The following is a 25,767-nucleotide window of genomic DNA, read 5'->3' as shown; positions in this document are numbered from 1 at the left end:
CAGCCTGGTCTACAGGGAGAATTGAGAATTCCAGGACAGCCAGAGCTACACAGAGAAATTCTGTCTCAGGAAAAAAAAAATGTGGTGCCTCTTCAAAGCAATAGAAATCCTAAGACCGACAAATAAATAAGAAGAAAAGAGGGAAAAAACAAACCAACAAACTGGTTCTGTAGTCAGACTGACTTCGATTCCTCTGCCTCTGCACCAGAGGTGCTGGCATTACAGGCTTGTGTCATCACACAGGTGTGTGCTGTGCTGGGGACTGAACCCAAGAGTTCATGAAAGACAGACATTCCATCAATCGAACTGTAGTCCCTAGACATATTTCTGTCAAAATCACATCTTGCTGGCATCCATGTATCCCTGTCAGGCCTGACCCTTGACATGTAGCCGAGTGTGGTCTTGAACTCTGGCAGTCTTCCTGCTGAGCCTCCCGAATACTGAGATTACAGACGTGCACCCCCATCATCCAGCTTCATCAGATGAGACGTGGTCTCAGGCTAGCCTCAGACTTGCTGCATAGCTGAGGATGACCTTGAACATCAAATCTTCCTGCCTCCATCTCCCAAATGGGGTTACAGGTGTGTGCCACCAAGCCCTACCGTCACCAGCTCTCAGCTTTACTTTAATTTTATCTGGATTCTGGGTCTCTCTACGTAGGCCTGGCTGGCCTTGAACTCAGAGATCTGCCTGCCTCTGCCTCCAGAGTGCTGGGATTAACGGCGTGCGCCACTGTGTCAGCTTTCTTTAGGTAGACTGCTTTCAGTATTTGTGTTAGCCTGTGTTCCGCTTGCCTGTAGGTGAGCTGACTCCACTGCTCTCTGAGATTAGACAACGCATACTAAAGGGATTAAAGGTTGGCTGACGCTGAATTCTTTTCTCCTAGAAACGAAACAAAACACACAAAACCAGGCTAAAGGGGGCTGGGGCCTCCTGTAGATCAGGGTAGAGTTTTAATCTAGTATTTTCATGGTCCTCAGTTCTACTGCTAGCAACACACACACACACACACACACACACACACACACACACACGCTCAAGCTGAATGAAATCACATCTCTTTTTTAGTTACATGAAAAAAGCGCTGTGCATTTATTTTTTATTCTTTTTCTATTATTTTTGAGATAGAGTCTCTCTATGTAGTCCTGGCTGCTCTGGAACTCTCCATGTTAGACCAGGCTGGCCTCGAACTCATAGATCTACCTCTAGAGTACTAGGATGAAAGGGCATTCGCCCCCATGCCCAGCCCATTGCATTTATTAAAACAACATATAACACAAACTCAGTCCTCTCCCCTTGTTTGGGGATGGGCACTGAAATACAGTACATTGCCCTTTCTAGGCCTTTGAGTGAGACCTAGCCCTCCCACCCAGGAAAGGAAGGTGGGCAGCTCTGTTATCTTGACTCCCTTCCCTCATACAAAAGTTCTCATACAAAAAGCACCAAATTGGCGTACATATACAAGGATATACAAAAATCACATTGTAAAAACATACAAAATGTTTCATTTTGCACCAACGTAGAAAAGTGTCCTGTGACGTTTTGAATACATTTCTAATCGTGTTTCAGCAGCTGCTGGACACAGCGGTGGGGGGGTCCTACTCTAACCCCTGCTCTCTGAGCAGAGAAGACATACTTCCTCATTGTGCCCCACCCCAACAAGGAGCCCCAACCCCTTCCCGAGATGGGCCTGTCACCCGCCATCCCAGTCTTTGCTCTCAGAGGGTGTCTGCTCATCCAGCTCCTCACTGGTGTCCTGGAAGAGAAAGAGCAGACACAGGCTCATGGTGAGACACAGACTCCAGAGGACCCAGGCCCTCCAGAGCTGTGGTGTCAAGTCACAACATAGCACCTCCCGCCTGGGCTCTGTAAAGCCCAACTGGAATTTAGCTGTCAGAAGCAGTGCTTCTCAACCTTCCTAGGCTTCGACCCTACCCTTTAATACACGTCCTCATGTTGTGGTGACCCCCAGCCATTAAATTATTTTTGTTGCTATTTCATAACTGTTATGTTGTGTTTGCTATTGTTATGAATTGTAATGTAAATAACCTGTGTTTTCTTTTGGTTTTAGGCGATCCCTGGGAAAGGGCCCTTTGACACCCCACTCCCACCCCCATCCCCGTCATGACCCATAGGCTGAGAACCAATGCCCTGGAGCTAGCCACTTTAGCTGGATTGGAATTCGGCTCTATTAACTAGGCTTAACTGCTACCCAGGTGTAAGGAAGCATTCCTTTAATCCCAGCTCTTAGAAAATAATTAAAACAAAACAAAACAAAACAAAAAAACAAAAACAAAAAAAAACAAAAACAAAAACAAAAAAACAGGAGGAGGAAGCAGCAGCAGCTGGGAACTGGCTTGGTGGGTGGGCCCCTACATGAACATGAGGGCCAGAGTTCAGGTCCCAGCACCTACCCAAAGAAATGCCAATGACCCTGGTAGCCCGTGATTCCAGGGCTCAGAAGACGGGAGAGGGGACCCCTGAACAATTTGGCTAGCTAGACAAGCAAATCCATGAACCCTGCCTCAGTGAACCCGGTGGGGATTGATCGAGAAGACCCTTATGTCGGCCTTGGCCCTCTGCCTGGACATCCCTAAACACACATATGTGCAAACCTATGCATGCATACCTCAGACGTACAAAAGAGAGGAGGGCCAAAGTAACAATAATAAACACACACACACCCTGGGAATGCGTAGCGCAGCACTCCAACGCTGAAGGCCCAAGGGCAGAGAAAGGGAGTTCTTACCTTCTTTCCCCTCTGTGGACACGCCCTCTTCCTGATCTTCCTCCTCGTCAATGAATTCCTCCTCTTCCTCATCTGGGACAAGACCAATTGTTTTAAGATGGGATTGGCTTCTCACAGCAACTATTAGAAGACTGGCCTAGAGGGGACATCTGTCCCCATTTCTGGGCCCAACTGGGTACCTAGAAGCAGCAGGGATGTAGGAGGTACCGGGCTTGAGGACCCCAGCTCAGAGCCCAGCTTTCATGTGTCCGTTCCCCACCTCCAGATCAGTCCTTTTGGCCCAAGATACCACATCCTTCATCACTGATGTGTCTGTGGCCTCAGGGACCCAGGAGGCACACTTAGAGTTCTGTCATCTCAGCGGGACAGACACATCACAAGGAGGAAGCTGGGCAAACATTTCCTGTCCTTCCAGATCAGAGTCCTTGGCTTAAAGGAATCTGCTCAGCCTTTGAAATCAGCTTGCTCAGCATCTCATTCTGTTTACCTCATTGCTCAGTCCACAGAGAGGCAGTCTTGGGGTAGCCCGGGGGCTTCTACTCAAGACAGTGTCCCCCAAAGCTCAACCTGGCTCCAAACTTTCTCATCCTGGGATGTGGCCTTCAAACTTTCCTAACCTGGTCTCGCCACTCCCTTCCAGGCCCCAGGGAATTACAGAGTCAGCATTTGTCAGGGATGTTTGCAAACCAGAGCACCATGGTTTAAACTTGTAATCCCAACACTCAGGACACTGAGGTAGGAGGTTAGCCACAAATTCAAAGATAGCCTGGGCTACATAGTGACACCCTGTCTCAAAACAAAACAAAAACAAAAGCAAAAACGGCAAGTAAAAACTGCAGCAGAGGGCTGGAGAGATGGCTCAGCGGTTAAGAGCACCAACTGCTCTTCCAGAGGTCCTGAGTTCAATTCCCAGCAACCACATGGTGGCTCACAACCATCTGTAATGAGATCTGGCGCCCTCTTCTGTATACATAATAATAATAAATAAATAAATTTTTTTTAATGTAAAAAAACTGCAGCGGAACACCCAGGGCGCATGCCTAAACTGGAATCCAGAGGGCTCGCTGTTTCGTTTAAGCCGTAGTTTCTGCTCATAATAGGTTCCCCAGAGAATCACTATGGACCGGTGCTATGATGTCTTCACATTGTCTCCTGTGCCCTCAGAGAGTCTTGTGAGCCAAATGGCCTGGGTATGGTTTGCACCTGCTACTTACTAGCTGAGTGGCCTTGAACAAGGGGGTCACCCTGTCTATACTTCGTTTCCTAAACTACAAGATGGAGGTGTTGGCAGAATTCCATCCTGGAGTTGATAGAATTTACATCTTTAGGTCAGGGTCTCAGTGCTCAGAGCGTAAAAAATCCAACGAATAAATGAGCCCAGGGCTGGGTGCAGTGGGGTGGAGGCAGAGGCAGGAGGATCTCTGAGTTCCAGGCCAGCCTGGTCTACTTAGAGAATTCTAGGACAACCAGGGCTCCATAGAGAGACCCTGTCAGAGTTGACTGGGTAAATTCGACGTTTTTAGAGGATCTGCCTACCACTGGGCTCCAAGAGGAATGCTGCCTTTCAAGGGTCGAACATGCATACAAGCCAGTAAGTAGCATTACCATGTCCTTTACCTGTCCCAAAGTCGATGGCCCTCAGGGCTTCTGCTATGTGTTCTAAATCCAGAGTGAAGTAGTCCATGCTTTCAAAGCCCTGCTCTGTCTTCCCAAGCTGGCAGCCCTTGGAAGCTTCCACAATGCTGTGGGGAGAAAGGCAGGCTAAGGTCTCAGGGCTCCATGCCGGAAGGGACAACTTAGCCTCAGCTCTAAGGGGGTCCCGTCCCAGCTCCACAATCCATCCCTGAAGTGAGAGGGGATGAAGGGGTAGAGAACAGTTCTTCTCCAGGGTCAAGCAGAGTGGATGACCCAAGAAAGTAGGGAACATGAGCTGGGGGTGAGCCCCAACCCTAATGCACAAGGTCCCACTAAGTGTCAGAAGCCCTGGGGCGACCTAGGGACTTGGGCAATGGTCCCAGAGACACTAACCTCTTGATGAGTTGCTTGGCACTCTGTAGAGAGAAAGAGCAGGAAGGGTTAGTATTGCAAATCCCCAGGGACATAACATAATGACCTCCTGAGCATCGACTCCAGGAACCATTCCATGGTGCAGTTGTAACTTGATCCCTGCCCCGAGTCAGACAGAACTTGGGACATTTCCTCTCTGTCTCTGGTTAGCCCAGGTCTTGGCCATCATGCACCCCAAAATGCTTCCCCTGTCCTGGCAAGAAGCCAGGGTTCTCAGATCAAGCCACTCACAATGTCTGAAGTCTCCTGGTTGAGAGTCAGCCAAACCTACTTTTCAGACCTGTGGTCTGGACAAATCTGGCCCAGGAGAAGAGCCAAAGGCATGTGTTTTGGGTACTAGAGTTTTTTGTGTGTTCTTAAATTTTTATTTGTATATATGTGTGGCTGTGAGTTTATGTGCACCACATGTGCGTAGCAGCCCCTGGAGGCCATAAGAGAGTGTGAGGCTCCCCTGGAACTGGAATTAGAGGTGATTGTGAGCTGCCCAACATGGGTGCTGGAACCTAACTCAGGCCCTCTAAATGATCAGCAAGTTCTCTGACCCCTGAGTCATCATCTGCAGACCTTCTGGGTTTTGCTGTTGTTGAAAAGATTTATTTATTTTTGTTTGATGTGTATGTATGAGTGCCTGCATACATGTATGTATACCACATATGTGCCTGGTGCCCTTGGATGTTGGAAATGGGCATTGGGTCCCCCTGAAAATGGAGTTATGGATGGTTGTAAGCCACCATGTATGTGCTGGGAACTGAATCCAGATCCGTTGCAAGAACAAAAAGTGGTGTTTTTTGTTTTTGTTTTTTTCCAGACAGGGTCTCTGTATTATGTAGCTCTAGCTATCCTGGAATTGGCTCTGTAGACCAGGCTGGCCTCAAACTCACAGCGATCCTCCTGCCTCTGCTTGTATCTTCTAAATACAGGGATCAAAGTTGAGTGCCACCACGCCTAGCCTGGCATGTCTTATTTTGAGATTTCAACCAAATTGTCCCCTCAACCTGTAATCCTCCTGCCTCAGCCTCTCAAGTACTAGGATTCCAGGCATGAGCTACCATTGCCTATTGCCTTACCAAGATTTAAATGGCTTGTTCAAGGGCTGAGGAAGAGTATGTATAGTTCAAATCTACTCAACCCCTCCAGGAGCCACTCACCAAGAGAAAGGTGGCCCCTCCAGGCTCGTCTAGGGACTGAATGGCTGTTTCTACAAGCTTGGTGGACTTTTCCAGTTGCTCTCGGTACTGGAGGATCAGGGCCTCAATGAAGCCCAGCTTCTCCTCCTGTTCCTGTGTGATCCGCTGCAGCAACTCACTCTTCTTCTCGTCCAAGATGGCATAGAGGGCGTCAAACTTCTGGCTCAGCTCCTCCTTCACCTGGTGGCTGTTTTCCTGAGGACAGAAATCTACAGTCTCATCTCATGGGGTCCCGACCCACTTTCTGAGACAGAAGGGCCCAGGAACCAGCCATCTGCAGAGGGAAGAGAGCCTGCCAAGTCCTCATCCCACAGGAGGCAAAGCTAATGGGAAGTAAGCGCCTTCGCGGAAAGTTGACATGGTGTAACTCAGCGAGACTCTGTCTCAAAAAAGTAAAGTAGGTTTGGCAGTGGAACCTTTCAGAATGAGATACCTACCACTCAGGGGATCACAATGTTCCTGTCCTTCCTACAGTTCCGCCCACTTGCAGTTAGGATGCCCACCCCTCCCATGCCCCAGCTCCAACCCTACCTCAAGAAGAGACCAGATTATTTTTCTTTCTGGAGAAAGGGCCTCACTGTGTAGCCCTGGAATTCACTATGTAGCCCAGGCTGGCCTTGAACTCACAGAGATCCACCTGCTTTTGCTTTCTGAGTGCTGGGATTAGAGGTGTGCGCCACTGTGGCCAGGAAGAGCAGAATTTTGAATATTCCTCCATGAATGGGAAAGCTTCATTCTTTCTTTTCCCCTTTTCTTTCTCTTCTTCTTCTGTTATTTGTTTGTTTATTTTTGAGACAGTCTCATGTAGCCCAGGCTAGCTGCAAATTTATTATGTGTAGGAGGATGATCTTGAATTTCTCTGTTAGCTGCTGTGGATATCGCTCTGTGTAAATAAAGTGCTGATTGGCCAGTAGCCAGGCAGGAAGTATAGGCGGGACAAACAGATAAGAGAATTCTGGGAACAGGAAGGCTGAGGCAGAGAGACACTGCCAGCCGCTGCCGTGACAAGGGAGATGTAAGGTGCCGGTAAGCCACGAGCCACGTGGCAAAGTATAGATTAATAGAAATGGGCTGAATGTAAGAGTAAGAGCTAGACAGTGGTAGGCCTGAGCTAATGGCCAAGCAGTTTAAATAATATAAGCATCTGTGTGTTTATACGTGGGCTGTGGGACCGCGCGGGGGCTTGGTAGCACCTGGAGAGAAGCTTTCCAGCTACAGTTGGCATCATTTCCCAAATGCTGATATTACAGAGTTGGCATCACACCTGGCTGGAAGAACTACCTCTGCCTCTACAGTCTAAGGAACCAATAATCTTCCAAAGCTCATTAGAAATGCAAATTTTCAGCCAGGTACATGACTGTAATCCCAGCATTCAGCAGATAGAGGTAGGAGAATCAGGAGTTCAAGACCAATCTAGACTACTTAGTAAATGCAAGCTCATTCTGTTCTACAGAAGACCCTATCTCAAACAATCAAATCAAAGAAAATAAGAAAGACAGACAGAAAGAGGGCTGGAGAGATGGCTTAGTGGTTAAGACCACTAAGAGGACCCCAATTCACCAACACCCACATGGTAACTCACAACCCTCTGTAACTCCAGTTCTGAGGGATCTGACTCCCTCTTCTGGCCTCCTTGAACACTGCACATACATGTGCACAGACATACATGCTAGCAAAACGCCCAGATACATTAAAAAATATAATAAGCCGGGCAGTGGTGGCGCACGCCTTTAATCCCAGCACTTGGGAGGCAGAGCCAGGAGGATCTCTGTGAGTTCGAAGCCAGCCTGGTCTCCAAAGCGAGTTCCAGGAAAGGCGCAAAGCTACACAGAGAAACCCTGTCTCGAAAAACCAAACATATATATATACACACATATATATGTATATATAATAAATGAAGAAGTGCAGAGTCCTGTTTCATTCCTGATCTACTGATTCAGCACCTGAGCTTCCACAGGCTCCAGGGTCAAGTGTGAGCTTTTCAAGGTCCAGGAACCTTGCTCTGCAGCAAAATGATTGATGCTGGAGACATTCAGAGAGTTACTGGTGGGTCCTGCAGTCCTTTGGGCAGGGTCTGACACAGTTGTGTGCTCAGGAACCATCTGCTGACTGAGCAGAGGAATGACTGTGCCCCTCTCCACCATCTCTACTGGGCACCCAAGGCGCCAAAGCCCAACCCATACTCATTACTCAAGCCTTGCCCTGAGACAGCTGCACTGGAGGCCTCCACCTCACCGCTGACAGGGCCAGTCATCATGCTCACCTTTGTCACTCGGCAGGAGTCCTCCAGCTGAGAGATGATAGTCTGCACTCGGTCGTTCCCTGCCACCAGCATGGAGATGCAGTTACTCAGTTCAGTCTGGATGGGGGGGCAGGGATGGACAGAAATAGACTCAGAGCCTGGTGCTTCTCGGCATGACAGCAATATGATGTCCCTGCACCCCCTCTCCCAGAGAGTCAAAAAGTAGTTGTTATCCCTCCTTTTGGGGAGCAGTTCAGGCCTAAAGCAGAGACTACCACCGATGCTGTATCCTTTGTGGACAGATGAGACTCATATAGAGGAACTGGGCACCCCAAAACGCCCAGCGAAATACTGGCAAAGAACAAAGGAAAACCTTTTTCTTTTCCTTTTCTTTTTTGAGACAGGATCTTACTATGCTGCCCTGGCTGGCCTAGAACTTACTATGTAGACCAGGCTGGACTCATATTCATAGAGATCCACCTGCCTCTGCCTCATAAGTGCTAAGCTTAAAGGCCTGTGCTGTCATGCCCAGCTGCTAGTTTCTGAGAAAAGTAATAGAATTGGAAAGTTCTAGAAGAGCAGAGTCCAAGAGCCAAGTGAAATGTGGAGAACAGAGAGTTTAGAAAGGGCTACAGGTCACTACAGAGATAGGAAGCTGGGGTTGCTAGGGCCAGAAAGAGTCTCAAATCTGCCTTGTGCTCATGAGAGGCTCAGGTGGAGAGGTCTGGGATCCCAGAGTACACAGGAGGGGAAGCCATGGCCTGGAAGGGCCTGGTGGCCTGACCCTAGGGTCTGACCTCCTCCCTGTGGCCACACCCAGGTGTTCTCAAGTGACTCTAAGTATAACCCATGAGCTCAGCCACCTCCCCCAGGGAGGCAACGGCTGCTGTCCCTGTGGCCTGGGAAGTCCCTCCAGAGGGACTATTCCTGAAAGGCCGGCTCAGCACATCCACAAGGGTCAAATCCACCCTCGGAATCATCTGGGCACAGTGACTGGAAGTAATACCTTCTGTCCCTGGAAGATGTTTTGCAGCGGGGCTACCTCACAGGCCTGGTGGGCTCCGAACACCTTGCACAGGGAGCAAGTAGGCACCTCACATGTGAGGCAGTAGATGTTGATTTTCTCATCCTCATGTTCCTTGCACATCGGGTGGCTGCCTTTCTGCAGGGGCCGACTGCGGAGGAGAAGAATCACAAGTCAGGGATGTCTCCTCTCCCTGTCTCTTCCTATCTCCAAGCACAAGAGGCCACCACATCCACATGTAAGCTTCCAGGGTGTCAGGCTGCTCCAAACATTCTCCATTTTTCTTCTGAGGGCCCAAGGTCAAGGAAGCTAATGATATCAAACCTGTTCCCAAACCCCCCAACAGACTGCAGTGTTGGAGCTGGCCTGAGTTGGTACAGGGGAGCTGGGGAGGGCCCCAGAGTTCCAGAGTCAGGCCAGAAGGTGCTAACCTTAGGGGAGAGGCAACGGAGTACCAGAAACGAATGGACTTGCCCAAGGTCGCCCAGCAGCACAGGCAGGGGAGGCTAGAACGCCTTTACTCTAATTATAGCCCCATAGCTCTTAGTTGCTGGGGCCTGGGCAACTTATTCCAATGGTAACCCTTATGTCTATATTTAATCTATCAGACAGTGGCCTTCAACCAGGCGGGGAAGCCTGCTTGTTTTTCTTCTCCGCGTCTATAACATACAGTACCTGGCGTGGAGACTGTGGAAATGAAACGCAAGTAGAGAGAATACATGAGTGAACACATCCTAAGGGTGTCTGAGGGTTCAGAAAAGGGGACAGTTTGTACACCCTAAGCCATACAAACAGCACATGGTGGGGGACATGGCTGTTCCAGAAGCCTAGTGCAAACCTTGATCTATGCTACATAAAGTCTCTCTGGTGCCCAAAATCTCCTTTTTAATTAATTAATTAATATTTTGGTTTTTTGAGACAGGGATTCTCTGTGTATCTTTGGAGCCTGTCCTGGAGCTCTCTCTGTAGCCCAGGCTGTCCTGGAACTCAGAGATCCACCTGGCTCTGCCTCCCGAGTGCTGGGATTAAAGGCGAGTGCCACCACTGCCCGGCTCCTTTTTAATTTTAAAAACTGCCTTTTGCCGGGTGGTGGTGGCGCATGCCTGCCTGGAGGCAGAGGCAGGCAGATCTCTGTGAGTTCGAGGCCAACCTGGTCTACAGAGCTAGTCCAGGACAGGCTCCAAAGCTACAGAGAAACCCTGTCTCGGAAAAAACAAAAAAACAAAAAACAAAACAAAACAAAAAAAAACACTTGCCTTTATTTATTATGTGTGTATGTTGGGCAGTGTGTGTGTGTGTGTGTGTGTGTGTGTGTGTGTGTGTGTGTGCGCGCGCATGTGTGGAGGTCAGAGGACAGCTTGAAGGACTTTTTTCTCTTCTTCTACCATGTGGGGCCTGGGGATAGAACTCAGGTAGTCAGGCTTGGCGGCAAGCACCTGTACTCACTGAGCCATCCTGCCGGCCCAAGAGTTTCTCTGTCCTAGGACATCTTTCTCCCTTGATTGCTTTCTCTGCTCAGGGTGCCTGGCACACTCCTCTCCAGCATCAGTCATTCCCCAGCAGAGACTGGGGCTTTAGAGTCAAAGCCTGATCTCCCAAGCTAGGCAGAACTTACATCCATTTAGGATAAGCAGCTGTGTCTACATGACCTCTGACCCCCAGCCCCTAACACGTAAGCATCTCATAAGTCTCAGATAGTGACTGTCCCCCATCAGTGTCAACCTCTCACTTTGCAGCAGCCCTGCATGGGTGTCACACCCCAGACTTCACTGGGGCGCCTTTCTAGGCTGGTTTTGTTTTCACCTTGGAGCCCAGGAGCCCCATACTGTGGCTGTGGTGATGGGGTTTTCCTGGTGCCGTTTGCCTCTGTCCCCTAGGGTGGCAGGTAGCTGTACAGATGGAGAGGACCGGCTGCTTGAGAACAACTCTCCCTCCCTGGTGGCCAGATGTTAGGGTCAGACACTGGCTTGTTTGGTGTGATCTTAGTTCTTCAAGCCTCAGTGTCTCTCAGAGCTGTGCCAACTATGTCAGAATGTGACCTGCAGAGCTCTGAGCAGACCCTGGGTAAGGGCAACTCGCATTGTCATTGACCTGTTAGGGAAAAGCCTCAACGAGTCCAGACCCAAGTTCAGGACTCTACAGAGGCGGGCTGACATTGGTATACTATAAATTGCATTATTATTATCATCATCATCATCATCATCATCATCATCATCATCATCATCGTTGTTGTCAGCATCCTCAGAAATAGGCATTTGTGGGCTGACAAGATGGCTCAGCAGATAAGGGTACTTGTATTGCAGCAGAGGCCAGCAACCTGAATTTGATTCCTGAATTCATGTAAAGGCAGAAGGAGAAAATGGATTCCACAAAGTCATCCTCTGACCTCCACACATGGGCCATGGTGTGTGTGCACTCACACCCACACCACACACACAATGTAACGAAGAAGTTTAGAGCACCTACTCTGCAGACTGCAGAGATAGGTGGGCAATTAAGAGAGCTGAGTGCTCTTGCAGGGGACCTGGGTGCGGTTCCCAGCACCCACAAGAAAGCTCACAACCATCTGTAACTCCGGCTTTAGTTCCACGGGGGTTGTGATGGCGATATTTTATCAACTTGACTACTTCTGGAATTATCTGAAATCCAAGTGGCTGGGTATACCCATAAGGGAATTTTTCTTAATTTATTTTTTTTCTTAAATAATTTTAAGTGGGAAGATCCACTTTTAATCCAATTCTTTTTTGGAGTGTGAAGATCCACTGCTAATCTGGACCACACCGTCTGCTGGCATCCAGTATGAAAGACGTGAAGGAAGGAAGCTTGCTCTCTCTTTGCCTGCTTGCTCTCACTGCCAAGTCCATTCCTTCACTGGCATCAGAGCCTACTTCTGTGGGATTCCAGCACACACTGACGACCAAGTGAGACATCCAGTCTTGTGGACTGAACAACTACTGGACACTTGGACCTTCTGTTGGTAGACAGCCGTTGGTGGACCAGCCTGTAAGCCATTCTAATAATCCTTCAGTAAATTCTGTTCCTTTAGAGAACCCTGACTAATATATGGACCCAGTACCCTCTTCTGGCCTCCATAGACGACAGACAGACAGACAGACAGACAGACACACACACACACACACACACACACACACACACACACACACACACACACACGGAGGGGGAAGAATAGTCACCACGGAGTCAGTTACACCCTCTATCTCATCTTCACCACGTGCTGGCCTAATCTGAGCCTTCATTTTCTCATGCTAACACAGGGATGAGATGGCCTTGTCATATCTCAGTGAGACTGACAGAAAATGCGTGGAGGAGCTGAGGACAGCACCTACATACAGTCAGCGCTCCATGAATGTCTAATAGTTCAGATCTTGCTGTCTGCTCCCTTGACTGAGTCTGGCTACATGGGCTGGACTTGAACTCTGTTCCCCTGCCTCAGCCTTCCTAGTGCTGGGATTACAGATGTGCTCCATCTTCACTGGTCTGGTGAAGGTTTTAGGCTGAGGTCAGTGGATCAGGAGTCTTGTTGGAATGTTCTTCAATGTTGCTGTGGGTCCCAGCACCCAGGGACAGAGTTTCCTGTATTCTCAGCAAGTTCTACCCTCAAGCCCCAATCAGGATCACCCAGTAGCTGTGTCAATTTCCAGTTGGTGCCCGGTACTGCACACCCCCTGCCACCCACAAATTCTGCCCAGATCATTCCTGTTCTAACTGGTAAACTTCGGGTAACTGTTCAAAACTATTAATACTGTTGTTGTTATTACTATTATTATTGAGGATGAGTGAGACAGGGTCTCATTCTGTAGGCTACACTGGCCTGGAACTCACAGTAATCCTCCTGTCCCTGCCTCTCAAGAACTGGGAACATGTGCATCACCACACCCAGCTGACTTCCTTTCTTGGAGCCTTGTTTCCTGTTCTCTCTCTCTCTCTCTCTCTCTCTCTCTCTCTCTCTCTCTCTCAGATTTATTTATTTATTATGTATAGTGTTCTGCCTGCATGTATTCCTGCACGCCAGAAGAGGGCACCAGATCTCATTACAGATGGTTGTGAATCACCATGTGGATGCTGGGAATTGAACTCAGGACCTCTGGAAGAGCAGCCGGTGCTCTTAACCTCTGAGCCATCTCCAGCCCCATCCTTTCTCTCTTTTAAGCACACACCCACACTCATGCTCTGTTCTGGGGACTCTCTTTCATGTCCCCAGTATACCAAGAGCTGAGGTTCAGTCTAAGGTAGAGGGTGATGGCTCTCTGTACTGATGAATGTGGCTGTAATCTCCCGGGGGAGTTGGCTGGGGCAGGAGGCTGGGCTGTTCAGCTGCACTGACCTGGAGCACTCCTGCTTGTAGATGTCAATGATGTTTTCCACCAGTAGATTCCTCTGCAGGCCATACACGCCGTGCCGGTCCATGATCACCTCGTGGCGGCAGGAGGGGCAGCGGAAACGGCCTCCGGACATGGACACTGAGCCACCTCGGTTGGTCCAGTAGGGATTTGCAGCCTGCAGACAAGACAGCCAAGGCAAACATGAGGCTGGAGTTTCTTCCCTCTCAATCTCCAGGTCCCCTCTCCCCAACTACCCCAAACACACCAGCCCAACCAAAGGACACAGACTCCTGGTCTTGACCTAGAACCCGCCCAGCCACGTGGTGGAGTGTCTTGATTGAAGCATTCAAATAGTCAAGAGGTTCAGTGTCAGCCAACGTAAGTTCAAGTCATGTGACTTTAGGTCAGCAACTATATCTCTCTATGCCTCGGTTTACCACTGATATCACAGGCATTAGAATTGGAGCCAGCTCCTAGGATTGTTAAGGAAATCGGTGAAAACGCACTTTTGGCTTTTTGGTTTTTGAGATAGGGCCTTGTTTCTCAGACTCATTAGTTAGCACAGACTGGCCTCAGACTCTTAGCAATCCTCCTGCCTCAGCTTCCCGAATGCTTGGATTATTGGCATGTGCAGCTACATCTGACTTTGAAAGACCGTTTTCTGTAGTGGCTCAGGACCCTTGGGTGTGGTCACAACTATCCCCTTTCCACCTCAGGAAGATGGCGTGCCGCTGCCCCTGTGTAGGAGCAGACAGCCTCTGAGGATGCTGCTGTGGCCCTGTGCCTCTTGGCACCCTCCTTCCAAATCTCTAGGCCCCCTGCCACCCTGGAGCTGGCTCCTGCCCCAGGGCCTGGTTTCTCTCCTCTCTGCCAGCCTCCCCCCTTATCACTTAGGCATTTGACCCTTGACTAGAGAATCAACAGTGAGCAGAGCAGGGAGCTGGGGGCAGCGTGGGGACTCGATGGTGCATCCTGGAAAAGGACTAGAGCTGTTTCCCTCCCCCCTTAGCCCCCCCCCCCCATCCCTAGTCCTTCCCAGAGGTCTCTGCCTAGCTTCACCCTGGAGCAAGTGGTCAGAAGTGACCTGGGTTGAGAGGAAGAGGAATCTGAGAAGCCGTCCTGGGGGGGGGGGGCGGGGGGGCTTCCAGGTCCTGGCCCTGCTTAGTGCTGACCTGGAAGATGTCGTTGGCACACTTCCGACAGAGATTGTGCTGGCAGGGCAAGATGACCACAGGCTTGGTAAACATCTCCAGGCAGATGGGGCAGATCAGCTGTTTCTCCAGGTTCTCCATGGCGTTTCCATCCGGAATCAGGCTAGATTTATAATCCATACTGCTTTGAGAGATGGTTGTCTCTTCCACGTGTGTCCCACTGAGTGGAACTGGAGGGCTTGCCTTTGTCCCCAAGCTCAATCGAATCCTTTTGGTCTTCTCCCGGCGTCCGACTTCTGTCTTGGTCTGAGGCCCCTCTGATATTTATAGCTGTACCTCAGTCACATGGAGGGGACCAGCTGAGCATTCCGAAGCCAGGCTGCTGGCGGGGCTTGAGTTTCCTCCAGGCCCCAAAGATTTGGCCCTCTCAGATCACATGCAGGGATGAGCAATCGCTGTTCCCCTGGGATGGGGGTCGTAAACAAGAACAGACTGTTCAGGTTCAGGGGTGGAGGGGGCAGGTACCTGAGTTTCCTGCAGAAGCTGGTCTCCACCCCACACTCCACCCCCCACCCCACCCTGCCCCCAGTCAACTGGGAGTGAGGGAATGGGCCCTGGAGAAAGGGTCCCTGTCAATCAAGGGATTGACAGCTCTTCTGTACCAACCTACGTCAGTCAGTGCCCCCTCTGGATCCTCGAGCAGCTGCACAATATGGGCTTAGGGTGACCCCTCTGTGAGCCCTTCTTCCTGCCTCGGACTCTAGCCAAGCATTTGGATAGTGTCTGTAGAGACTCCTGAGCTGGGGAGCCCACCCTGATATCCCTCAGCCACTTATTGTACTTTGTGCTAAAAGGGCTTTCTTGAGGGCTGGTGGGGTGGCTCAGTGGGTAAAGGTGCCTGCTGACAGCCTGTGTTCACATGTCTATGTGTTTTCTCTTCATTGAGATGCTCACAGCCCAGAAAGGAGACAAGACAAACATTCTTCCTGTGCCTCAGAACCCTGTGCCCTGACACTTGGGAGTCTGCCAGGGGCTCCCCTGGGCTTTGCATACATGCTCGTTCTTGGGCCCCAGGAAGAACCAGAGACTGTGGAATATATGGATCTCCAGGGGCAGGAGTGATCAGAGCCCTGAGGGAAGATCTAGTGATCTGCAGGCCTCTATTCCCAGCTTCTCAGGAGGCTGAGGCAGAAGAATCAGAAGTCCAAGACCATCCTGGGCTATATAGTGATGTCATGTCTCGGAATAAAAGAAGGGCCGGGAGGTGGTGGCACATACGTTTAACCCCAGCACTTGAGAGGCAGAGGCAAGTGGATTTCTGTGAATTCGAGGCCAGCCTGGGCTACAAAGCAGATGTCAGGGCAGCACTGTTACACAGAGAAACACTGTCTAGACCCCCCCACACACACACACACAAAGGTAGTCTAAATGAGTTGCCTTCTGGGGGAAAAAAAGGAAAAACAGGGCATGGGGTGGGAGTGGGGGGGTACATCTACATGTCTGTAACTCCAGTACCTAGAAGGAGGATGGGGCTTCAAAACCAGCCTGGGCTCCATGAAACCCTACCTCAAAATCAAATACTGTCACCACACACCCCAATCACCACCAAGACCCCTTACCACAAACCACACCATCCCCAAAGAGAAAGTATAAAAACGTGTTTTTAAAAGCAAAAAGATGGGCCAGGCAGTAATGGTGTATGCCTTTAATTCCAGCATTTGGGAGGCAGAAGCAGGCGGATCTCTGTGAGTTTGAGGCCAACCTGGTCTACAGATCGAGTCCCAGGAAAGGCGCAAAGCTACACAGAGAAACCCTGTCTCAAAAAAAAAAAAAAAAAAAAAAAAAAAAGTAAAAAGATGGAACAGACCAGAGTTCAGTTCCCAGCATCCACACAGTGGCTCACAACTGTTATTCCAGTTCCAGGGGTCCTAACACCCTCTTCTGGCCCACTTGGGCATTGCACACCTATGGTGCACATACATACATGCAGGCAAAACACTCATATACATAAAAATAAAGTAAATTAATCTTTAAAAATAGGGGCTGAGAGACAGCTCAGCAGTTAAGAGCACTGGTTACTCTTTCAGGGGACACAGGTCCAAATCCCAGCACCCACGTGGCAGCTCACAGTTTCAAGGAATCCAAGCCTTCCTCTGATGCAGGTGGTGCACAGACATACATGCTGGCAGAACACCACACAGAACAAAAATAAATACATAATTTTAAAGATAAAAGAGGGCAGGGGTGAACTTAATGATAAAACATTTGCCTAACATGTGGGATGAGGATTAGGTTCCATTTTCCATAAATCAGCCCCCGCTCAAAAAAATAAAAATCTGGGGCCAGTCCCAGGAGAGGGTAGATGAGGAGGAGGGACCAGTCCCAGCCAGATTACAGGCCTGGTGATTCAGGCAGGAAGTCTGCTGTGAGTTCAGTCAGCCTGGGCTGTGGTGAGAAGACACGCCAGGTTTTGTGGATCTGGGCCATCTGAGGGGGAAAAGATGAGAACTTGGAAGAGGCATTCTTCTGGGTTCACAGGAGCTCAGGTTCATTCAGGCCTGCGAGGTCTGGTGCCCCAGGAAAGTGGCTTTCTCTCCCGTCACAGGGGACAAGTCACAAGAGGTTTAAGCCTATGCTGGCAATCTCCTTCCTTTCTGTCTGATAATGCAGCAGCTATCACCAATGTCAAGACGATTAACTGTAACATCCGCTATCCCTAAGGACTTCCTCCTTGCTAAAAACATGAGTGCAGGATGAAAGTTTCATTCTTGTTTGGAATGGGGCCACGAGAGAGTGGGCAGCCACTTTACAGCTGGGAGGGGACAGTGTAACAAAGAAGGGATGCCCAGGGGAGCTATGAAAAGTCCCTTGTCACAAGAGGTGTGAGAGGACCGACAGCCAGCGGTTAAGAGCACTGGCTGCTCTCTCAGAGGACCTGGATTCAATTCCCAGCACCCACATTGTGGATCCAACCATCTGTAACACCAGTCCCAAGGGAACTTATCCCTTCTTTTGGTTCTGTGGGCACACGTGTGGTGCACAGACATCCATATAGGCAAAATGCCCATCTACATAAAACTTTAAATAAATTTTAGAAATAAAATAAATAATTAAAAAAAAAGAAGTTCAGGGTCATTCTCAGCTACACAATAAGTCCAAGGCTAACACGGATTATATTAGATCCTGTCTCAGAAGCAAAATGGGGCCGGGCTGTGGTAGTGCATGCCTACAATCACAGCACTCGAGAGGCAGGAGGATCTCTGGGAGTTTGAAGCTAGTCTAGTCTACATAGTGAATCCCAGGCTAACCAGAGCACAAACAAAAAGATACTTGGGAGGCCTCAAGGGATACACTGGGCTTGTGGACAAAGACCTGTGTTTGCTCCCAGGATCTGCACTGGGAGGAGAGGGCTGATTCCCAGAGGTTATCCTGACTTCCACATGTAACAAAAGTTATATTTTAAAAAGAAACTTAAAGCTAAGATAGTTCAAACAATGATGAGAATATAGAGATGGGACTGCGTCTGATGGAGGGCATTTCGATTTTGAGGTGCAGGCTGGGAAAGGGAAAAGACAGGGAGCATTCTGGCTATTGGGAACAGGAGAGAAAGCAGAGTTGGCCAGTGTCTGGGGCTGAGGTGGCAGGCAGCATGAACAGTGGCAGAAAGGGTTTGGTATCAGCGGTGTGGCCGATCCTTGCTGCTGTCTGTATCCTGAACGTGCATGTCACCTGGGAGGAGCCAGTCACAGGGTCCTGTTGACTTTCTCCAGCTGCATTGGGCAGGCCAGGTGCTGAGCCCCAGCAGACGGACAGTGGGATGGCCTCCAGCCTGGACACTGGTAAGCCAGTACCACTGAAAGCCGAGGAGGAGATGTGGCAATCCCCACGTGGGCCGTACCGGGCAGCAAAACATGTCTGGTCATTCGATCCTCACATCTGTCCTTCAGGAGATCTGTGTTTTCCTTCTCCCAGCAGGAAATGAGGTTCAGAGAGTTATCTGACTTGGCTGAAGTCACACAGCCACAAACGGCAGAGCCGAGCCCTGACTCATGGCCAAGGTAGCCTGACTCTCAAACCTGTGCTCCTTGGTTAGAGGGGGTATTGGGTGCTTCTTATGGGCTGGCCAGTTTGCTGAGACCTTTCCATACTTCTTGTCATTCAGTTTTCCAAGTGACTCAGAGGGGCAGGGAGTAGCACCTTCTCTGTCTCCAGCCCATCTGCCGAGGCTCAGAGATGGCAGTCACTTACTTGGCCAAGCTCCACCAGGTATGAGTGACAGAGCCGGTGGTATCACCAGGATTTTATAAACCAGTCAGTAGAACAAATGAGCAAGCCATGGGATTGAAGGTGAAGAGATCAGTGTGAATTATCAGTGGTGGGTTGGGCCCAGGACTGTTTTTGAGGAGAGACAGAGCCTCGTCATGTGGGTGCTGGGAATTAAGCCTGGGTTCTTTTTCTTTTTCTTTTTTTCTTTTTGGTACACATCCAGACAACACAGGCTGTTTCCATTGCCCTTGGTGGCCCAAAAGAATTTGATGGTAAGACCCTTTTGCTGAAGACAGCTCACCCTTTAATCACAGGTCCTAGAGAAATCAAGCTGGAGTTGAGCTAGACGTTCCCTCCACATTGGCCAGCTCTCAGAATCCTGGAAAGTGCTAGGCAGGCTCCTGGGGGAGAAGAGTCATCAACAGCCTTACTCGGCTGTGACCTCGGCAAGCTACAATACTGACCCACCATGCAACATGTGCCAACGAGTGCATTAATGGCATGGCTGTGGTGGGGGTAACCAAGTACTTTCCAACTCAATCTGAGGCCTCTTCCACAGTGATGAACTAATGACTGGTTCTGAAACCTGATCATGGACTCTAGTGAGAAACCTACTACTTTTCCCCCCTAAATAATCATGTTGCCAGCTTTTTTTTCCCCCCCCATTTTATTCTGAGATAGGGTATTGCCAAAGCAAGAGGCAATCAAAAGTTTAGTCTCCAATGGCTGGGATTACAGACATGCACTAACAGGCCTGGCTGAAATTTTCAAGTGAAGAGGTCATGCTTATTGTCTCCATTTTACAGGAGAGGAGGCTGGAGTGCAGACTGGTATACGGAGCTGCCACATGCCCACAGCTGGTACTGGTAAAGCTGGAACAGGCCTGTTTAGTCCCTAAGTCTGTGCTCTTTGGGACTGTCACTAGAAAAGGGACTTTTCAGAAACCTGAGAGCTTGCGACCTCTTGGGTCACAGGAAAGAACCCTGGCCAAGGGCTGGAACCTGGGCTCTGCCTCTCTCTGACCAAGACTTGCAAGGTGATACCCAGCAGGCCACACCCACCACCAGTGATGGAACAGCTGCTGGAGAGGATCCCCAAGGGTCCCTTTTTGTCCCCACCTATTCTCAGGGGAGTTGGCCCAAGATGACGAAGTTGTGGGGATAGTGGTGCCACGGGGGCGGGAACCCCCTCGTCTTTCCTTTCTCACCTCCGTGTTTCTGGCTTGTTGGAATGCTTTCCTGGTTTATCTCCGTTCGCACGGAGCAGCTAAGGTCAGATGCCTGCCTGCTCCCACCTGCCCCTTCCTCCATCCCTCACAAGGTGTGGGGTACATTCTGCTTCTTCTCTGGACTTTCCCCCAGTAACAGGAGGCACGGGGGCTGTTTTCTAGGGCTTGAGGACTCAGCCATAGGCATCGATGTCGTCCTCAGTGGTGAATCAGCCTAGATCACAGGATCAAACGGATGGTCATTTGATCTGCTAAAGCCAGAGCAGTTGGCAGAGTCAGGCCCATGGGTTCTGGGGCATGATGCAGTGCCCAAGAGCCAGGACGATGTCCATGGGGCCTGACCCACTTGCCATAGAAAGGAGCAGAGTGTCCCCAGAACTCAGCACATGAAGCCTGGGCCAGGAGCCCCATGGCCTTCTTCTACTGTCCCCAAGTCGAGACAACACGTATGGACAGCTCAAGGGATCTGGGGAGTGGATGGTCTTTAAAGTAAGAGACTATCAGGCTAGGCATGGTGCGCACCTTTAATCCCAGCACTTGGGAGGCAGAAGCAGGAGGATCTCTGTGAGTTCGAGGCCAGCCTGCTCTACAGAGTGAGTTCCAGGACAGCCAAGGCTACACAGAGAAACTCTGTCTCACAGAACCATGAAAAGAAAGGAAGGAAGGGAGGAAGGAAGGAAGGAAGGAAGGAAGGAAAGAAGGAGGGGCTATCTCAGGGGACTTGGAGGCCAAGTATATGAGGTGGCTGTGAATTGATGGGCCTGAAAAAGGGAGTTAAAATGCTTTGTGAAGTGTGATACCTAACAGAGCCACACCCTGAGACCCTGAAGGAAGAGGCCACCCTGGACCAGTGCAACTGAGGTCAAGTTTAGGATCATCCAGCAGTGGTTAGTTATGTTGCCTCAGGCAGGATATAGTCAACATCTCTGTGTCAGGTTGCTAACCTGTGAAATGACAGACAGTAGAGCAGAGATCTCCGTGGGCCAAGAGTCCAGACTTGAGAGTGATATCTTTTAGCCCTCTACCGTACAAAGATGGGAGCCTGTCTGACCCATGACAGTCCTTCACATCATCCTGGATAGGGAACAGCAGGGCTGGCTACCATCTGCTCAGCAGAGCTCTGGACACAGTGGTGTGAGATACGTTCATGTGTTTGTTGAGACAGACTCCTCTCAGGTTGGACTTGAACTTAGTGTATAGTTAAGGGTATCCTTGAACTCCATCCTTCTGCCTCGACTCCTGAGTGCCGATATCACAGGTATGTACTACCACCTCTGGGTTACTGTGGGGCTGCGGGTGGAGTCCAGAGTTTCCTACATGCTAGGCAAGCACTCTACATGAGCTACATGTGGTCTCAGTGTGTAACTCCTAACTGATCTGGAACTTACTGTATAACTCGGGCTGATCTCCGGTTCAGGACAATTCTCCTGCCACAGCCTCTGGAGCTCTGTGATGACAGGTGTGAGCCGCCACACCTTCTGGTTGGCTGATGCTTGTGGTCTCCCACCTCAGTTCATCACCCCACAATGAAGAATGTCTTTTCCACCTAACAAATTTTCCCCGAATTTAGCTAAAAACTGTAATAAACATTGATTTTTCACAGTTTTGTGGATCACATCATCAAGAGAAGCTACGTCAGGGCCACTAAGAGTCTGTGGTGAGGACACTGGCTGGGTTGCAGGCCAGTTTATCTGAGGACTTAGCTGGAGCCACAGGAGCTGCTTTTGAGATAGCTCACTCTGTGTTTATGAGTTGCAGCCCAGGGTTGGGGATTTAGCTCAGTGGTAGAGCACTTGCCTAGCAAGCGCAAGGCCCTGGGTTCAATCCTCAGCTCAAAAAAAGAAAAAAAAGAGTTGCAGCCCTCGGCTCATGTACCTGTCCACAGTGCATGCAGCGCACGCACGCGCGCGCGCGCGCGCGCGCGCGCGCACACACACACACACACACACACACACACTCCTAAACCATGGCACCCAGCTCAGAAAAGCGAGTGTTTTTAGTGAGCTGGCCCAGAAGTCATACATTATCAGTTTTTAAATTGATTTTTATTTGTGTATGTGTGTGTATATGCAGAAGTCAGAGGACAACATTTGGGAGTCAGTACTTTCCTCCACCGTGTGGGTCCCATGAATTGAACTCAGGTCAGACTTGGTGGCAATTGCTGAGCCATTTCTTGAGCCTGATATCCTCTCCTTGTGACTGAATTCTCCTGGGCTCGCGGTCCAACCCTGATGTTCAGTGAGATGGTAAGAGCTACTGAAGACTTTCTCGGAAGCTGATTACAGTCTGTCCTGAGCATTTCATAGGTACTGATTTATTAGTTCATGAGGTCCATTCCAGTTCCATCCCCATTAAACAGATAAGGGAACTTTGTCAACATGCTTGCACATTGGGTAATAAGTCCAACTTTAGGGTCCCAGAAAACAGCCCAAGGCATTGCTGGGGGCTGGAAGCTTGGGTTGCCCCCAAATTCACAGCCACAACTGGGTGTAATGATATGTGGAGATGAGACCTCCCTTACATATAAAATTCAAGGCCAGCCTGGGATATGTAAGACCCTTTAAAAAAATTAAATAATGAAAACAGTTAAAACATTCCTCCTGGCCTATCTTGGTAGCTCCTTCCTTGATCTGGGACTTCCCAGGCTCTAGAACTATGAGAAATCAATTTCTAGTGTTGAATTCTGCTAATCTGTACAGCAGTTGCTATAGCCCGAGTAGATAACTTCATTTTTAATTCTCTGTGTTTGTGTGTGTGTGTGTGTGTGTGTGTGTGTGTGTGTGTGAAAGAGAGAGAGACAGAGAGAGAGACAGAGAGTTCATACATGCTTTAGTATAAGTCAGAGGACAACTTCCACCCTGTGGGTCCCCAGGACTAAACAACTCAGTCATCAGGCATGGCAGTAAGTGCCTCTACCCACTGATCCATCTTACTGGCCCCCAAGAAGGTAATTAAAGGCCTGGAGCTGGAACTGCCTGCTTGAACGGACACTCACTTCTTTCTCTTCTGCCCTGTGCACTGGCTGGCTCCCACACCTCTGTCTGGGCCCAGGCCTGGAGGAGAGACTGTCCTCACTGGCAGCCACCCTCAACTCCCCAGGAGGACCCGGAAAGAGCTGGAGGAAGCGTCCCAGGCACACTGCCAACCAGTGGCTCGGCTGCCTCTGCTGTCTTCCTTCTCTTGGCTTGTGCCTCAGAGGGCCAGTCTTGGGGATCCAGCCGGTGCTGCACCCCAACCCCACCCACCTGACCCTGGGGCTTGTCACACACACACACACACACACACACACACACACACACACACACACACGGCCTCCAGGTCTATCCAAATCACGAACAACAAGCAGGGGAAAAACAGACTATATTTAAACCTGCAGTTGCTCCGTAAACAAACGAAAAGACAAGTAACTGGCCGAGGGGGAAAACACCGGACACACGTGTCCAGACAAGTGTCGGCGCTCTGAGGAGTTCAAAGGTAAGAGAGAGCAAAGGGCACAGAAAGGTGGTCCTCCGCCCGGGGTACTGCTGCACCGAGTTCCCGACAAAACCAGAGGCAACATGCTTATCTGCACTGGCTTACAAACCACATCAAAGGCACAATAAAATGGACTTTTCTTCTATAAAACTGGCAAAGATATTAATGATCGGCTCCTCTTGAGACCTGGGGGATGGCAATTTGATAAAAATCACAATGTAAACTCTCCATACAGGGGGCTGGAGAGGTGGCTCAGTGGTTAAGAGCACCAGCTGCTCTTCCAGCATCCACCTGGCAGATCACAACCTCCTTTAGCTCCAGTCCCAGGGGATCCAACCTCTTCTCTGGCCTCCTTGGGCACTGCATGCACATGGTACACAGACATACATACAGGCGAAACACCCACCTACATAATATAAAAAAAATATATGTTCATACATGTGACTCAGCAATTGTACTGAGGAATGGAACTTTATGAAACCATCAATAGAGAAATAATAGGGCTGGAGAGGTGACTCAGCGGTTAAGAGCACCGAATGCTCTTCCACAGGTCCTGAGTTCAATTCCCAGCAACCACCTGGTGGCTCACAACCATCTGTAATGAGATCTGATGCCCTCTTCTGGCCTGTAGGTGTACATTCAGGCAGAACACTGTATATAATAATGAATAAGTAAACCTAAAAAATAGATAATAAATATGTTTTAGCTCTGCACATACAAGGATTTTTTAAAAAAGATTTATTTATTTATTATGTATACAACATTTTGCCTGCATGTATGCCTGCACACCAGAAGAGGGCGCCAGATCTCATTACAGATGGTTGTGAGCCACCATGTGGTTGCTGGGAATTGAACTCAGGACCTGTGGAAGAGCAGCCAGTGCTCTTAACCGCTGAGCCATGTCTTCATCCCCCGGATTTTTTTTTTTTTTTTTTGAGCAAGTGTTTGAATATATAGCGTAGGCTATATATTTGAATATATAGCGTAGTCCTAAACTTGAAGCAACCCTCCTGCATCAGCCTCCCAGACTGCTGAGATTACATACTTGAGCTACACTTGGCTTGCAAGATTTTTTTTAATTGGATCTTAAAAACTTTAAAGAAAAAAGAGCAAAAAACAAAACAAACAGGTAATGTCTACCCTGCTCCTTATAAAAATCCCAATGATAAACCAGAGTTCCATCCCACCAAAGTCACCTCCCACCCCTCCACCCTGGGAAACAATGAGTTTATTGGGCATCTTGACAGAGCATCCTTCTCTACAGTATAGCCACACTGAGGAGTCTTTACCCAGTATAGATGATGGCTTCCCCGTTATAGATAAGGGAGCCTCCTTCTGTTAGTCCTCCACTTGTCCGGGGACTCCAGACCCTCCCAAAAGCAGAGGCTCTGTGAAATCAGGGCAGATTACATGCTACTGGCTGAGAATGGCTGGATATTGAGGTGACAGTCCCTGTCCCCTCCTTCTAAGAGTGATCTCCAAAAGCCAACAAGCCCAAATGCAATGATCATTTCTGAACAAATGCAGCTGAACGCATGAGGGTGGCGGGTGCTTGGCTGGGAGGACAGTACTGTACAAACGCCTCACTTCAGGCCCCCAGTACCAAATAAAACTGAAAGTGCTAGTGCATGCCAGTAACCTAAGTTCTAAGGAGGTAGAGGCAGGAGAATCAGAAGTTCAAGGCCAGCCTCAGCTACAAAACAAATTTGAAGCCAGACACCTGGACTATGAGACCCTGTCTCAAAAATAAAACAAGGCAGGAAGGTTATGCTGGCTCAGGCATTTAATCCCAGCACTTGGGAGGCAGAGGCAGGGGATCTCTGAGTTCGAAGACAGCCTGGTCTACAGAAGGAGTTCCAGGACAGCCAGGGCTACACAGAGAAACTCTGACTGGAGGGCGGGGGAAGAAAAGAAAGAAAGAAAGAAAGAAAGAAAGAAAGAAAGAAAGAAAGAAAGAAAGAAAGAAAGAAAGAAAACTTTTCTTGAAACTAACAAAGAAAGAAAGAAGCCTGGGCTATAAAATAAAACTCTGTTTC

The 25,767-nt window shown here is 49.4% G+C and overlaps 1 protein-coding gene across 1 annotated transcript; it reads right to left on the bottom strand.

Annotated features, from left to right (window-relative positions):
- Positions 1 to 1,697: 1,697 nt before the first annotated feature.
- Positions 1,698 to 15,031, bottom strand: Trim63 (tripartite motif containing 63). The gene is made up of 9 exons (XM_036179718.1): positions 14,785 to 15,031; positions 13,615 to 13,787; positions 9,252 to 9,420; positions 8,267 to 8,362; positions 5,965 to 6,198; positions 4,778 to 4,800; positions 4,367 to 4,491; positions 2,750 to 2,821; positions 1,698 to 1,756 (listed from the first exon to the last, which is right to left on the bottom strand). The coding sequence occupies exons 1-9, from the start codon at positions 14,941 to 14,943 to the stop codon at positions 1,746 to 1,748; spliced, it is 1,062 nt and encodes a 353-aa protein (XP_036035611.1). The 5' UTR covers positions 14,944 to 15,031; the 3' UTR covers positions 1,698 to 1,745.
- Positions 15,032 to 25,767: the final 10,736 nt, after the last annotated feature.

The sequence above is a fragment of the Onychomys torridus genome, chromosome 2 (genome assembly GCF_903995425.1).
Source record: "Onychomys torridus chromosome 2, mOncTor1.1, whole genome shotgun sequence".
Classification (NCBI taxonomy): domain Eukaryota; kingdom Metazoa; phylum Chordata; class Mammalia; order Rodentia; family Cricetidae; genus Onychomys; species Onychomys torridus.
This window is presented reverse-complemented; position numbering and strand designations above follow the sequence as displayed.

Coding starts and splice junctions, on each gene's coding strand:
- Trim63 (XM_036179718.1), bottom strand. CDS start 14,943: ATGGATTATAAATCTAGCCTGATTCCGGATGGAAACGCCATGGAGAAC. Junction 6,199..8,266: donor ACTCCTGCCGAGTGACAAAG/GTGAGCATGATG, acceptor TTCTGTCCTCAG/GAAAACAGCCACCAGGTGAA. Junction 4,492..4,777: donor GCCAAGCAACTCATCAAGAG/GTTAGTGTCTCT, acceptor TTCTCCCCACAG/CATTGTGGAAGCTTCCAAGG.